Below are 16124 nucleotides of genomic sequence, written 5' to 3' on the forward strand. Positions count from 1 at the left end.
TAGTACTAATTTTTATTTTTTTATGAGGTAATATTTTATTACCGTAATCAATCATATATAATTTTTATCAAAATATATCAAATGAACCTACGCGTAGGTTGTGGGATTCAAACCCTAGTTTGTATAAAAGAAAGTTTCAGAACACACAGAAGAAAGAAGAGTCTAGAAAGACGAACATATTTATTAAAATAAGTCATGTCCAGCGATTGTATTTTTATCATTTTGACAGACTTTTTTGGAAAAAAATTGGACCAAGATTACTAGATTAGTATAATACTAGTGAAATTTCAATATTAAATGAGACTCATTCTTCTAAAAAAAAAATAACAGTGTCTTTATTCACTACAGTCATTAAACGGCTGATTACTAGTCTTAACAACATTATTTGAAAAAAAAAAAAGACATTCAATAGTTGCACAAGAAGGTTGATTTTATTATTCAATCAAACCCAAGGCACATAGTTGCAAAAGTGAAAGATTCTACATAAAATAACATATTAGCTTTACCCCTTGGTTAAAAAATCGCTTCGACGCTTAGCGGACGTTTGTGTGGGATCTTAATGCCTAAAAACAGAATCAGAAACTAAACAATAATTAATTAAAAAGTTTATTTTTAAAATTATTTTATTAAAATAATAAATATGTGGTATTAATTATATTTATAGTTTGGTTCTTGTTATTGAAAAAAATACAATATAAAATACAAAACTACAATTACATAAAAATATTTTCATGCATTTACTACAATTTTGAAAATATCTTATATTACGAAACAAAAATATTATCTAAAACATCCTATATTATGAAAAAGAAGGAGTATTATATTATAAAATATCATAAATTCTCAATCTAAATGTTTAATAACAGGAAAAAACTGTTTTATACTTGTAACCTAAACATAATCAGATTAGGTGGATAATAATCAGATTAGGCAGAAATTAATTAGATGACTGATCTTTTTAAGGGATCATACTATAGTATTAGGCAGAGATTAATATAGATTAATAAATATTATGAACTATCATATAATACTTCTGATAAATAAATATATTGAAATTTTTCTGCATATATTGTGATTAAATTTTTTTTTAAAATAAGATATATTAATGTATGAAGAAAAAAATGTGTGTTTTAATTTTTTACATTGGCGGTTGGTAAACTAATTTATGTGGTTAATAAATTAATAAATTTTATTTGCTTACAATTACAATATTATAATTACTACTTCAAAATATTTCACAAAATAATGATGTAAATACAACAAACAAATAATATAAACTGTAATATACAACAAAGAAATTAAAATACTATAATATTTTAAAATAATTAGTATTCAAAAAGATATATATATATATATATATATATATATATATATATATATATATATATATATATATATATAGAGATTTACTGAAAAATTGTAGAGAATTTGTTAGAACTACCCCTTTTGGGATATCCCTTTCCAAAAATACCCCTTTTTTGAACATTTTTATTTTTACCCTCTTTTACATAATTTCAATATGTTAAATTAATTTTTAGGAATTTTTTTTAGGTTTGGGTTCTCTATATTACATTTAGGACATAGTTTTGAGGGGTTAGGATTTAGTATTTGGATTTTAGGATTTAGAATTTAGTTATTTTATTTATAGAAAAAGGTATTTTTGAAAATTGACAACATAAAAGGGTATTTTTAAAAAGTAACATATGAAAAATGATATTTTTGAAAACCCTTCAAATTGTTATATTAAAAATAAATATTATCTCAAACAAAATAATTTTTTAAAAGAAATATAAAAATAAAATTTATCATTATATTATAAATTTTAGAAAAAATGTTGATCAGTGTTGTAAATCACGAAGATCTCCTAGTTAGTCATTAATAGAGAAACACATTTGCAAAAAAGATGATATGTCAGTAACACAGAGCTTAAGACACATTTTATCAGCCAACCCTCAAAACATCAACTTATTTACAACTCTGCCATTATAGTTTTTTTTTAACACAAAAATATGTTAAACCTAGACGTGCCTCTCAAAAGGCAGAACCTCTCCTCTCACTTATAAATACATTCTTTTTATCACTAACATCTACATCACCAGTCACGAGAGCAAGCAAACAACTCCACAATTCTAACAATAATCCATCTACAATTTTGACATGTCTTCTTTCAGCAGTGTTTCTCATTTCAACCCGAAGTTTGAACTACATAATAGAACTGAAGTTGTACCTGCATCTAAACTAGATTATGTCCCATTCGTGAAGCTTTATGTCCGTCGTTTTTTATCATAGTTAGAAAAATAGTCAATACAAATCACCTACAGATGTAATTTATGATGAGATTCCTCCTAAATTCGTGTATGATATAAATAAAAAACATTAGAAGAAAAAAAGTGAAAATGATTTTTTTCCCAATTGGCAGTTTGATAGTCTCCATTTATTTTTATTCTATTTTCTATACACAGACAAATCTTTCTAACAAAAAAAATCTATCTTACATTTCCACAGGTTCCAAAAGGTGCACGTCACATACCAATTGTTCGTACTTATAATGTATAGAAAAGGTTTCAGTACTTATAACGTCACATACCAATCAAAGGAGACAGACTCACAAGTGGAAGAAAAAGAATCAAAATAAGCATGATAACTACGAAGCTAATACTCTTCTAGAGTAAAGAATTTTATGTGTATTACGATATAGGAATAAGCACAATAATATGATTTCGAGAAATCCATTAATAATATGTGTATTTCATTTGGAAAATTTCTATTTAATTTCATATTCATCTACATATTAGCCATACCCCAATAACATAAATTCCATATATAATGATGTACAGTTTTTTAACAATATAATATTATCAGCATAATAAGTTTGGTTAAAAAACAAACAAGAATAACAACACATTATGTAACAACTGTATTATTATTCTGTTTTAACAAACGATGCATAATTATTTTCCTGTTTTAATCAACTACTGCTAAATATTTTTCTGGTATTAAAAAAAAAAATGTACTTCTTTAATTCGATATATATTAATATATAGGAGATTCTAAAATGAATATGATATATGTTTCATTTTTAATCCAAAAACTCTGCCATATTTTATGGATAAATTTTCCTATGCCCTATCGTAAAACGACAATAAAAAAAAAGATATAAACAAAAAAATAACTATTCGTTCACTACAAAAATTTTGGTTTTTAATTGCACAACAAAAACGCTATCTTAATATTACGATAGCGTTATCGTATCGCCCACAATAATAGGTCGACCACTTTAGATAGCGCTTTTCTGTTGTGCTATCTAAACTCAAATACTATTTTTTGTCTACTCTATTATATTATATAATAGCACATTTGTTTAGCTATAAATAATTAGCATTCATAGTGTTAATAAATTGTGACAATAGCATTCACTATGTTTTTATTTATTTTTATATATTTTTAAGTGAAAATAGACCAGATTGAAATAAATTTGAAAAAAAATTGCCCGATTGACATCCTCTTGTAGGGTAAAACTAGAATGACACAATATTGTGTTTCAATTACCAAAAGCCCAATTTGGTGTCTTAATAAAAAAAATAAAATAGGAAATAAAAATTAAGAGAGATAAAATCTAGTTTATCAAACTCAAAACCCGACATTCGTTTTTTTTAACAACCCGAAACTTTGTTTCTTCCGCCTGCGAAGAAGAGGTTTTACAGTCCAGAAAAAAAAATCTGATATTTCTTCATCTTCCGCCGGCGAATTAGAAGAGTAATCACCGTTCCCCTCTTGTTCCAGCCAAATACAGACGCCGTCGTAGTTGGGTCTCATCTTCCGCCGGCGAAATAAGAACCATAGTGGCTTCGGTGGTAGTCGATTTTTTCCGGCGGTGAGTGTTTTAATGGATTATTAGAATATAAAACTGAATTGTTATTTGCAATTGTAGATTAACCCTGTTTATGTTTTGGGTCTTGCTCTTTAATAGTTTTGGTGATCTTCAAAAGCATCAGTGGGTATTTCTTCATAAATCCGGTAAGGCTTTTTGTCTATAATGATATGATTTTGTCTCGAATTAACACTGTTTTTGTTTAGGGTCTTGAGTTATTGCATGATTTGGTCTCGAATTGATATATTTTTTGTGTGTAGATTTGTTCAATTTTGAGATATTGCTTATCGAATTCTCTTTGATTCTTATAAATGAGAAATTCGTTTTTTTTTTTGGATTAGAAGTATCTAACAATTTTGTGTTACCTAAATGAGAGATTTGTTTCATCGATGGTCTCAAAATTTAGTTTAAAATTGTTATATTGAATTAGTTTAATGTTTTCACACATGTTTGCTATACCTATTCAATCAAGTATTTATCTTGTTAGCTACCTTTTCCTATTTTTTTATGCTTTCTTTTTGTATATTTAGGAATGACATCTTCGAGCACTAGCATCATATATCCTCCTCTACTTTATGAAGAAGGGAAATCGCCTCTCCAACATAGGAGCATGAACCACAATTGCTTTGTGTCCAAAATTGGGATTTTGAAAGAAGGATTAGGGGTGGACGTGTGGGATAAACTGAAGGAATCATCTCTTGCAGTGTTTATAAATTTTGCTGAATTGGAATACACATGGGTTGCGCAGAGAGTTCATTTTCTACTCACACATAAGCTGAGAATAAACAACTTTCATGAGGTTTGGTATTTGATTGATGGTAGACCAATTAGATTTTCTTTAAATGAGTTTGCGGAGATAACAAGTTTAAATTTTGATGCATTTGACCCTTTAGACAACTTTGATGTTGATCACCATGATTTCTTGAAAGAAATGAAAATACCAACAACCATGGATGGTCATATGTGGAGTGAGTTGCTAAAGGTGCTTGATTTTAGCAAAACATGGCATGTTGATAAGAGGTTGATGGTTGGTAGGTTATGTCTATTGTGAGTATGCGTACATGGAATTCATCATACATCTAGAATCCCGTTGGCGACCGCAAAAAGAGTTTTAGATCCAGTCGCTTTTGAGAAACATCCATGGGGTTGGGTGGCTTTTAGTAGTCTAGTGAATTCTGTTAAGATTGTTGACTATGATAAAGATTCATAAACCGTACATGGGTGTGTTCATGCTATGTTGATTTGGCTGTACGAGAGTGTTACTGGAATAGGAGAAAGTTATGGGTTTAGAAGGACAAAAACGACTAGTGTTCCACTTCTTGATTGGCGATCATCTCGAAAACGTATCAACTTCACAAACCTCATCAAAAAAGAGAAGGAGTTGCACGGACAGGTTAATAGTGGTGCTAGTTTGTGACTATTTTTTAAAAAAAAATACTTTTGACCTGTTGTTATAAATTGTGTAGAACCAGTCCTAAGAAAAAGAGATTGAAAGAGAGTGATCCTAAATATGAAGAAGGAGAAAATGTTACCAACATGGAGGTAAGGTTTTGTTATCTTTCCATTTACATGATTACCATTTTTTCCTTCTCTATTATGATATTAACAGAGAAGTTATTGTAGGATGCTAAAGATGAGTAGAAAATTTCTTTTGATAGTTGGAGGGCGATAGAAAAACTGAATGAGACTATTTCTGACTTGGGCAAGACCCTCATCACTCGAATGGATGCATTGGAGAGCAAATTTGAAACATTTGTTGATAAAAAATGACTCTCATAGAAGAGAAGATGAGTGAGAGGATTAAAGCATTGGAGAAAGAAATAAAAGAGGGAAAAACCACTGATATACCAAATGATGCCACTTCGCACACCATTGAAGATGATGAGGGAACAAGTAAAGCACATGTAAGTTACATTGTTGCTCGATGACATGCATTTTTCTTTTGCCTCATATTCTGATGTTCCTTTTTTTTTTTTTGGGAATGTTCTGTTTTGTTGCAGTCAAGGATTGTTGAAATGAAGCAACCATCACATGATGAATTTCCAGTTCAAAAGGTGGTGAGGAAGGTATCAGAGAATCTTCTTCTCTTTGAAAAGAAGGAATCTGTTAAGGTTGAGAAGAAGAAAACTTCCAAGAAAAAGAAGATAAATGGTCTTAGCTCTGACGATGTTGAAGATATTACTACCCTAATTCAGAAGGCTAAAGTGAAAATAGCTTCTAGTGCTGAAGACACATGGTCCAACCAGGAAGACCAGTTGGCTAGTAAAAAACTTGAGGTGACACTAAAAAGCCTTGGAGAGGCTTTAACAAAGTTGGATGGACCTGGACCTTCGAAGCAGCAAAGACGAGTGCCACAATTGGCAGAATCGCAGAAGTTCCCTTACCTTGGTAACTCGACAGTCAAGCGTATCATTACAGATGGTGATGTTGTTTTATGCGATCATCTTAAGCCTACAAATGATGAGAAACATCAGAGACTTCTGGATTTGCTCAGCCTTGATAAGTATAATTCAACAACTCTAAATAGTTTATAAAATATCATTATCTATATATGTACTAACTCATTATTTCATTAACAGGGAAGAACAACTTAGCACCATCACTGCAGCTGTGAAATTCTATTGGAAAATTATGACTCCAAGGAAACATTGGCCAAGCGATGACTATGGATGGTTGACAGACCATGTAAGTAAATCCAGAAATTTTTTGCTTATTTTTGTACAACTGATTTAATCACTACTATTATTTTCCTTATTCTAGTTATGTTTTCTTGAATGTAGCACATAGGTTTTGCAATGGCTATGTTCCGGAGAAGATATATGTGTGATCCTTGTCCGTATCCTATAAACCTCATAGCCTTCTCAGACCAAGATCTGATCACAACATTGTGCAATGACTACAACTAGTTTGATATGGGGCCTAAGAATTTTGTGTTAAGGGATTCCTAAGTGAAACACGTTTATGGTGGATTTCTGGAGGAGTCAGTTACGTACAAGAAATGGTGGATTGATGTTGATAACTTATACGCTTGTCTCTTTGTCAATAAAAACCATTGGGTGGTTTTGGATATTGACTTGCGGGGTACGAAGATTCACATCTATGATAGCATCCCAAGCTTGGTGAGTGATGATGACATGGCTATTTACTGTTTGCCTTTAAGGCGAATGATCCCAACGATGTTAAGTGATATGATTCCTGAGACGATTCGTAAGAAGAGTAAAGCAATGATGGAATTGAGAAGATTGAAGAAGAACGTCCCTCGGAATGAAAATCTGGGTGATTGTGGAGAACGTCCCTCGGAATGAAAATCTGGGTGATTGTGGTATCTACGCTCTAAAGTATATTGAATGTTTAGCTCTTGGCAAAATAATTGAAGGGCTTTGCGACAAGAATATGTTGGCTCTTCGGATTAAGCTTGCAGCGGAATTATATGACGAAGTCAGAGAACTAGCCATACCACCGAATATGTCTGATTCATATCCTAGAGCTAAAGATATTAAAATCTCTTCCCTCATTGATGAGTCCTTGTAGACTATTTTGTGTCATTGTCTCAGTTTTTTAATAACGTTGTCATTGTATACTATTCTTGTTTTTCATGTGAACGACTACGTTCTTGTTTTCTCACGTGAATTATTATCTAATGTTTTTAGGATTAGTTGTGGTACACTCGTAAATATAATATGAACGTACTACATTATGGAAGTTTCAATTATACCACGAGTAAAGCATAAACATAATGATTATAGAATTTTAAATTTAAACGTGCGTAATGATTAAATAATTTTTAGAATTATTATCTAATATTTTTAGAGCTTAATTCTTAATTGTTTTGTGCATATTCATGAGCATTTAGGTTGTTTAGGTTGCATTTTGCATCAAGTTTTTTTATCTCAGGTGTGGGAGTAGAGATGTACAAGGAGAGAGTGATTTGGAGCCAAATAAGTCAAGCATTAGCAAGAAAATGCAAGAGAAGGGAAGAAGACCAAACGATCGACCAACCGGTCGATCTTCCGGTCGATCAACGCACTTCGAACTCCTCGGGTCGGCCACAAGACAAAACAATCGACCAAATGGTCGATCGTGTGGTTGATGAAAACTTCACCAGACCCCAGACTCCACACGATTGACCATACGATCGATCAGATGGTCGATCAAACCGAACCAGACTTCACCAGACCTCCAGAATTCAACGATCGACCGAGGAATCGACCAAATGGTCGATCAAGACACGAGCCGGACTTCATACCTCAACAATCGACCACTTGGTCGATCATAAGGTCGATCAACTTGTGTTGGACTTGACTAGACTTCTGAAACTTGACCGATCGATGAAAGGATCGACCAATGGTCGATCAGGATGGAGAAACGATCGACCGATCGGTCGATTGGTGTGTCGATCAAACACTTTGCCTGGAAAAACTTTTCCTGCAAAAACTTTGTTGTCTATGTTACCCAAAATATCATCAAAACTTCTATCCAAAGACTCAAAGCAATACTTGCTCATCATCGGCGCTTCATCCCAAATAATCAAAGATGCTTGCTTTACGAATTCACAAGATCAGAATTAGGTTTTATACGACAAAAGGTATAATCATTGACATTGATAGGAATTCCAAACCGAGAATGAGCTGTCCGACCACCTTCTAACACCAAAGAAGCAATGCCACTGGATGCCACATTGAGAACAATTAATCCTCTTGATCTTATATCAGCGAATAGTGTCTTCCACATAAAAGTTTTACCAGTTCCTCCAAAGCCATAAACAAAAAAGACACCCCCTAGATTTCCAAATACTGCAGTAGTAATGTCATTATATATACTCCTCTGCTCAACAGTCATCATCTCTAACCAAATATCATGCTTTGCTTTCAAATCATCAAGATTGTACCTCATCTCATCAACTATCAAGCAGTTGGAATTATCAATACCTTCTCTTGTTAGCTTTGGAAAGTTGTCTATTCCCACCAGAGACCCACCATTGAACAACATAATCTTCTCTATCTCTTGTAGAGTATAGTTCTTCAAATCATCTTCTGTTAGAGTGAGAGTTGCGTAATGACAATATAATTTTTTTTGTTGTGAATATTGTCTTGTTTTCTGTAGTAATATAAAAGTTATATAGACCAATATCGTTCATAAACTAAATCGTTCATACCTTGATTGTTATATTCCTCTTGCTTTTTTTTTTTCTCAATCTCTTCTGATAACAAATCCCATGTTTTGTTCCAAACGTGTTCTGGTCTTGAAACGACCCGACTCGTGTTTTTTTAATAATAAATAATAAATAATAAATAATAATAAGAAATAACTACAACTAGTGGTCCCATACCCACTAGCCACCTATCCACAACCACAACCACAACTATTAGCGGAAATAACAATACCAATAAATATCCAATAATAAAATAACCAATAATCAAATATAGCAACAATCAAATAACCAATCATCAGGAAACATGAAACCAGCAACCTAGCAATGTTTCTAATGACCCAAATCTAGCAACCTAGCAATGCCAGACAACATCCAATCGAGTCCCTAGAACATCCTCCTTTTCATCGCCTTGATTCCACGATCACACTTTGCCTTTACCTGCACCACAAACACATATTGAGATGCATGAGTATTTGATAAACACTCAGTGAGGCAATCCTCCCATGTACTGGGCTATACACACAAGCAACAGTGATACCAATGTTCCAAACAATCAACAAACAAGACATACAAACCCGGAAAACAAACATCAACTCGCTAGAAGGGAGGTGTCGATCGACACTCCCTCTGCAACCGCGATCCGCTCGAAACCGAGAGTCGAATCTCGCTCCCAACCTCCTCCAAATCGCCCAATACTCAAAACCCAAGCCATATACGTCCACAGGAACCTGTAGCAACCAATCCCAGCAAGAAAAACACACAAAACAACAACAAACAAGCAAGAACAAGGAATCAAAGGCTTAGATTAGCCATGGTCATGCACTCACCTCTTTGCAGGAAGTTTCTGACCAACAATGAACGAATCCACACTCCCAGCAAGCTTCCCACATGTTCCTAGCCTTGAATCCTCACTACCACAGCAAGATCTCACCCATCAAGCCTTGAAATCTCATAAAAACTCCCAAAAACTCAAGAACAATACTTTCTCCTCTTTCTCTTTGTTTTCAGCGGCTAGACAACAACAAAACACGACCTAGGTCGTTCTCCCACTTAAATATCACGGTTTAATGGTTCTCCTCAAACCAAACCGACCAAAAATTGATAATTAAATCGAACTGGTTGAACCCGAAATAAGTGGTGTCGACCGACACCCCCTTGGTTTGCGGGTGTTACAATTCTCCCCCACCAACATAGATTCGTCCTCCAATCTCAACCTACCATCAGTCAAGGACTCTCGTGCCACCGTCTCCACAGCTCGCACTCCTCCGACCGATCTACGAAAGGTCACCTCTAGGCGATAGACTCACGCTCCAGGCATTATTTGCTCTTGACTTTTGGACTTCCTTTACTCAGAGGCCTAAACCTTGAGTTTTTATTGGCTCCTCATCAGGCCGAAACTTGTATGCCATAATATTGGCTCCTCATCGGGCCTAAGCCCGCATTCCATAATATATAAGGAAGTCCAATATTCGTCTCTCGGGTTGACACCCTACAGCGCGCCCTCGGATCGTCATCCGAAGTCGATATACCAACCATACTCCCAAGCCACAAAGTCTCAGAATATGGCAGTACTAGGAGAACCTAAGTCCCCCAAGAGTCGCAAGCAAACAATTCTGAACACGTCCGAGTCCTATCCCTATCCAGGTTTCCTTCCCGTGGCTCGCGCAAGACATCTCAATGTCCTACCAACCACATATCCCCTCACTGGGATATCTCATGACCACACATGGATCATCTCACTTCCACAAGGGCCGCCACAAAGGCCAAACAAATGTCTTAAACAGGACCACCACCAAGGCCAAACAAATGAACTAAACAGGACCGTCACAAAGACCAAACAAATGTCCTAAACAGGACCGTCACAAAGACCATCTGTCCCAAAGGACCGTCACAAAGACCATCTGTCTCGAAGGACCGTCATAAAGACAATTTGTCTCGAAGGACCGTCACAAAGACCATTAGTCCCGAAGGACCGTCACAAAGACCATCTGTCCCGAAGGACCGTCACAAAGACCATCTGTCCCGAAGGACCGCCTGAACAGGCACTCTAGCTAAATAGCCCGCCACAACGGCCACACATCTGGCTAAACAGCCCATCACAAAGGCCTCACAATGTCTCAAAAGACCGCCACTAAGACCACACAATGACTAAAAAGTCAATGAATCAAAGAGCAACATCATTGCAAAAAAATTTCTCAAATAATCCCTAAAACACCATTGACTTACTTCTAGAAGGCTATTAATGAAGATTTGATCATCTTTTAAAATCCCCCGTGCAAAGCAAGCTTCTTTGTAAGAAGGGTAGAGAACACCATTGTAGGTTTTTATGTGATCAAATCATGTAGGTCCCTTGATATGGTTTAGGGGATCTCGTAAATAACATTCAGCTTCTAGCTTCGTTGGAACGTAGTTAAATCGACCTAGAGAAAATCCTCTAGCCCTCTTTTTAAACTGCTTGTTACTTCCATCCCAAGTAAATTATGCAGGGATTTGCACATATGCGAGCTCTCTCGCACGTTTTCCATCTTTACCAACAGTATTTTTCCTATTCAAAGTCATCCAAGCCATAAACATTGAATCTTCATTTGCTACTCGATCCAAAACAGTGTCTATTTCATCATTTTCATCAAAATAGGCTGGTTGCTTTCCTTCATCATGAAAAGATAGCCTCTGAACTGATATCGACCGGTACTGTATAGGGAACTTAAAAATCCTCCAAATAGTTTCTAAAGCTGATACGTACCTGAAGTTCAAAAAAAACAAAAAATTACAAATAGTTATACTTGCGCTAAAAATTGTTGACTATATAACATAATCAGAAAATATTTCAACTAACCTGCAATCAAGCCAATCTTTTATTTCATTTTTTTTGTTATCACTTGGTGTCATATCTGCTCCTATTGTAGCACTTTCAGTAGTTTCACTTTGATTCTTGTCAACTGGGTCAACAACCACAACAACACGGTCTGGACATTTGTTCATATATTTGAATAAATATTTGATAGAACCCGTTTGATTGCACCATTCAACGTTGATGTGAGCTCTATATCTCACTGATAACTTTGCATTATACGGTACCACATACCTGCTGTCACACTTAATACCACCCTTCTAAATATATCTTTTAGACGGACATCTCCTATAGACAGGATAACCATCACTACCAACTTTGGTAATGTCTTCATACTGTTTCAGATAAAGCTTAGAGCAATTTCCACCTACCATACATGGAGAACTTGTATTAGCCGCAACCAGTTGGGCTGCACTAGGACTATACCGTTACGCAGTAGACCAAGCAGACTAGTACAATGTAGTTGTCTTTGAAACTAGATCTCGGGTTGTTGAACAAGTAGAACATGGACAAGTACACTAAAGGTTTCATGAATGTGTTCAAATGGTCCATTGTGTCGTTTTAGCCAGAAAGCAAAACAAAATCATTAAAATAAACAACGAAAGTCCAAGAAACAAAATGTGGAATATTTTGGAAATTCTATTTTAGCAAGACTTTTGCCCTTTAGAGATAATGAGGGAATGTCATATTTTTAGTAATTTATCTCTAGTGTAAAAAAAAAAGTAAAAAAAAAAAAGAGTATGTTTGATAAGAATAGTGGTTAAACGTTGAGATATATCCAAATAATAATAGTAATAATCTTTTTACTTAAGCCTTTATTAACTACAGTCATCGATATTGAGCGACGTGTCGGCCATTGATCTTCGTCTACCCACTTACCTTCACTCTTTCCCCTTCTATCATTGGGCATGACTATTGCAAAACAACTTGACTCAAAATTGAAACCAAAGTCAAAGCTTAGCACAGAGAGGGATTTGGAACGAGATTTAATGTTTTCTTTTACTGAATAAACTAATGGTTTAGTGGAACTTAAAACATAAAACAAAGAGTCTGCTCATCGATCTAAAGAAAGATAGAGACTAAAACCAAACATAAAATAAAATCTTCTCATCTCTTCTCTCCTCTTCCATATGTCTTCACGATCGATTTACTGTTATGTTTACCTCCATTTCTCAAGTTGCTCCAACGCCACACACCTTTTCCACACAGATCAGAATAAATGTTCGGTTGATCATCTCCTATTGCTGCAAACACTCTAAAACCCCTATTCTTCAATTTTTCTAGAGTAGATCTGAAGTCTTTATCACTCGACACCATAAGGATGTTGCGTGGAAGGATACAGTCAATGTCAGATTGAGATTCGATGTCGTGACGGATACAACTACTCTTGTGACATTTGATTGCATGAAGGAGCATTTCTTTCACCAGAAGTACATCAGCTACATCTGTCTTCCTCTCATAAGGATCATCTAGAAACAGAAAGAAGATGAAATTCATAAGAAGAAAAACAAGAGGTATTATGACGACATGATAAAAATCATTCTACAAAGAGAAAGAAAAAATACCTTCCGCAGGATCTACTGATTGTCGAATAATAAATCCACAGTGATCACAAATGACGGTTCTTGTACCCACATCCTTCAAATCAAAAAAATTGTGTCGCAGACGTTGAAAAACCGCTCGATTTGTGGATTTGACCACTCCATAGCCGATAGGGTTAATGTGTAGGAAATACTCAGGATTTAGGGTTTTCATTGCCTTGTCAATATTCTCCAGAAGATCATCGAAAAAGGAAGGATCTGTGTTACCATCAAACCACAGGTTCTCAAAGTCCCATAGCATAATAAACCCAAATTGTAGGATCCAATATCTGGAGAGTCTTTGTAAATCAAAATGCAATGTTATCTCAGGCTTTGGCATGTACAAGTGAAATCTAATGCAACTATGTCTGGTCGATCATCAGAAGTCAACCCAAGTTTGGTTTACATATGGCCATAGCATCATAATAGATTTGGACCATATACCGTGGTCCACCAGTGAAAGAAGTGGGGATATTTATCTGGTTTCCTTGTTGGCTCATAGAAGTGGTTCCTGATTCAGACGCTTGTTTGATGGTGTAGAAGTTCTCACAACGCTTCTTAGACATGTTGAACTTGATATAATTCAGCCTATTTGCCTCAATGGTAGTATAAGCATCACACAAAAACTGTTGGAATAACCTCTTTGACTGTAGTAGAGTGTGACACTCGTTATCCCTTTCTTGAATCCTGAAGGCGAACCACTGTCGCATACTAATACACTTCTTTTTCTTTTGTTTGCTGTTTACTCCTTTAAAACATTTTTCAAGCCCAGACCTGAATCCATCTTCACCATAGCATAGAATTAGGGGATATTGTAGAGCCAAATATGAGATATGCACTTCACTAATCCTCTTTAGGTGCCATGTAGACTTTTCTTCAATAATAATGTCACGGGAAGGCATTTCTTTTTTGAAAACTCCTAAGATGAGTTATACTATGAATGTAGAAAAGATGTGAAAAATATTAGGAATTTACTGATTATTTCATCAAATGATCCACCAAGAAGAGAAGCTGCAGATTCTCCAATAACCTCAGAAGCTATGCTATCAAATAACATAAATTTTGTCTCTGCAGTATTGTCCATGATTTTGACCTAAATCATGTATCTACGATGCGAGGAAAGAAATGTTAATATCAAGTTTATATAAACATATTATCATTTGATCATTATTGTGAAATAATTCTTACCTTTAAATGACATTCGAGACAATTGACTTGCACACGTCACACCAGAATTTTGGTTTTTGTGATTTTTTATTCAAAGAGGTAGCAACATCATGTATGTAAGTCACTTTGTAATTACAGGCACGACAGCTAAAATAATATCAAGCCCAGTAGGTATCAATTGCATAGATGGTGCTCATTAGTCTTACTTTCCCAACCTGTAAAAAAATATACAACAGAGATGTCATTGCAACAACTATATAATGTGACTTGTTATACTCATTTATACAAATATTGCTTTGCAAACATATTGTTCCAAACCTCAATCGATTTGATAAGCAGAGCAATGGTTTTCCTTGGATACTGAGTACTGTCTTTTTGGGTGACATGCACAATCTGAAGCTTTGGAGCAAATACATGAAAAGCAGGAGTCAAACCGTCGGCTGGAAGACTATGTTATCATATGCCAAGAGTTAGTGGTAGGTTTTCTAAAACACGTTTTAAGAATTATAGGTTTACAATGATTACGAATTGATAAAAACATCAACTTCATTCCAAGCTAGATTGACATGGACTTGTGATGCATCACAAGAATTACACAGATATTTACTTTCTGGTCAATTATTATTGTACATTAGAAATATGAAGACAACTGGCTAAAAGTTTTCATATTTGTAATCCATTTCATGATTTTTATATAGGAAGGTGAGGAATGGATAGTACCTTTAAATATCTTGACTTTGACAAACCTGAGGACACAAACCACAATGATACCATTTGCTGTCTGACAGTCTCTGAAAACTTTGTCAGCGAATGATCTCCAAAAGGTACACGATAGCCTCTCGTCCCTGTATATTTTATGAAAAGTTTCTATTAGTTCACCGTTTATTATAATACAAAAAAAAATTCATGACAAATATTTTACATTTCGTCCCACATCTCAAACACGAGTTAAAGAAGGTTTGTTTTGTTAGCATTGAGATTTCTACGCTTCTATATTAATCATGTTTATAAATTAAAATGCGATGATGAAGAATATAAATGGTTGATTGATGATTCTGTTTTTCTAATTTTGCAAGAAATTAGGGATAGAGTGGAAGGAAGTGATGGAAGGTTGTTTCAGTTTGTATATTTACAGGTACATATATATATAGAAACGATAAAAGAATTTTTTCGTAATGATATGGGAGTTTAGTGTGGAGAAAATTTCGGAGGATATGTTAATATGATAAATTATGGTAATAATTGACTGAAGAATTGAATGGAGTATTTGAATTCGATTGTTTGGATTAGACGTATAACAAATATTATAGTTATTCATTTATAAAAAAGAATTAAAAAAAATTAATGATAATGGCATTGCATGTAAATACCATCAAACTCCAAGTCTTCCTTGCTAAAACTGCTGTGAAAATGTTAATATAAATATATATATAATAATAAAAGTTATATGCACGCGGTGTACCTAAGATATAGTCTCAATCTCTCGATGTGGAAACACCTAAG

General features: G+C 34.5%; 3 protein-coding genes across 7 annotated transcripts; 1 reads left to right on the forward strand and 2 right to left on the reverse strand.

The window, feature by feature from the left end:
• Window positions 1-3626: 3626 nt before the first annotated feature.
• LOC104742095 (uncharacterized) lies at window positions 3627-7526 on the forward strand. 5 transcript variants are annotated; one of them, XM_087486017.1, is made up of 8 exons: window positions 3640-3874; window positions 3971-4017; window positions 4402-5264; window positions 5338-5413; window positions 5530-5775; window positions 5872-6374; window positions 6451-6556; window positions 6652-7526. In XM_087486017.1, the coding sequence occupies exons 5-8, from the start codon at window positions 5638-5640 to the stop codon at window positions 6775-6777; spliced, it is 873 nt and encodes a 290-aa protein (XP_087342143.1). In that variant the 5' UTR covers window positions 3640-3874; window positions 3971-4017; window positions 4402-5264; window positions 5338-5413; window positions 5530-5637; the 3' UTR covers window positions 6778-7526. The 5 variants fall into 5 exon arrangements, with proteins under 5 accessions (XP_087342141.1, XP_087342143.1, XP_087342144.1 ...); XM_087486018.1 differs by having other exon boundaries at window positions 3656-3874; window positions 5344-5413; window positions 5495-5775; XM_087486016.1 differs by having other exon boundaries at window positions 3659-3874; window positions 5495-5775.
• Window positions 7527-8413: 887 nt separating this feature from the next.
• On the reverse strand, window positions 8414-8860 carry LOC147928428 (uncharacterized). The gene has a single exon (XM_087486137.1). It carries the CDS (start codon window positions 8858-8860, stop codon window positions 8414-8416), a length of 447 nt encoding a protein of 148 aa, XP_087342263.1.
• Window positions 8861-11501: 2641 nt separating this feature from the next.
• On the reverse strand, window positions 11502-14164 carry LOC147928429 (uncharacterized). Its single transcript, XM_087486138.1, has 6 exons — window positions 13861-14164; window positions 13440-13673; window positions 13038-13343; window positions 12109-12162; window positions 11860-11989; window positions 11502-11766 (listed from the first exon to the last, which is right to left on the reverse strand). The coding sequence occupies exons 1-6, from the start codon at window positions 14162-14164 to the stop codon at window positions 11502-11504; spliced, it is 1293 nt and encodes a 430-aa protein (XP_087342264.1).
• Window positions 14165-16124: the final 1960 nt, after the last annotated feature.

The sequence above is a fragment of the Camelina sativa genome, chromosome 14, assembly GCF_030686135.1.
Source record: "Camelina sativa cultivar CO46 ecotype springtype chromosome 14, ASM3068613v1".
Taxonomy (NCBI): Eukaryota; Viridiplantae; Streptophyta; class Magnoliopsida; order Brassicales; family Brassicaceae; genus Camelina; species Camelina sativa.

Bases quoted from the DNA above. Each gene is read 5' to 3' on its own strand.
- LOC104742095 (XM_087486015.1), top strand. From the start codon at position 5,638: ATGACTCTCATAGAAGAGAAGATGAGTGAGAGGATTAAAGCATTGGAG. The intron at 5,776-5,871 runs GTAAGTTACATT...GTTTTGTTGCAG, and splicing joins AGGGAACAAGTAAAGCACAT to TCAAGGATTGTTGAAATGAA. The intron at 6,557-6,651 runs GTAAGTAAATCC...TCTTGAATGTAG, and splicing joins ATGGATGGTTGACAGACCAT to CACATAGGTTTTGCAATGGC.
- LOC147928428 (XM_087486137.1), bottom strand. From the start codon at position 8,860: ATGTTGTTCAATGGTGGGTCTCTGGTGGGAATAGACAACTTTCCAAAG.
- LOC147928429 (XM_087486138.1), bottom strand. From the start codon at position 14,164: ATGCGACAGTGGTTCGCCTTCAGGATTCAAGAAAGGGATAACGAGTGT. The intron at 12,163-13,037 runs GTAAACATAACA...TCCTGTCTATAG, and splicing joins GAGCAACTTGAGAAATGGAG to GAGATGTCCGTCTAAAAGAT. The intron at 11,767-11,859 runs GTTAGTTGAAAT...TTTGAACTTCAG, and splicing joins AAAGATTGGCTTGATTGCAG to GTACGTATCAGCTTTAGAAA.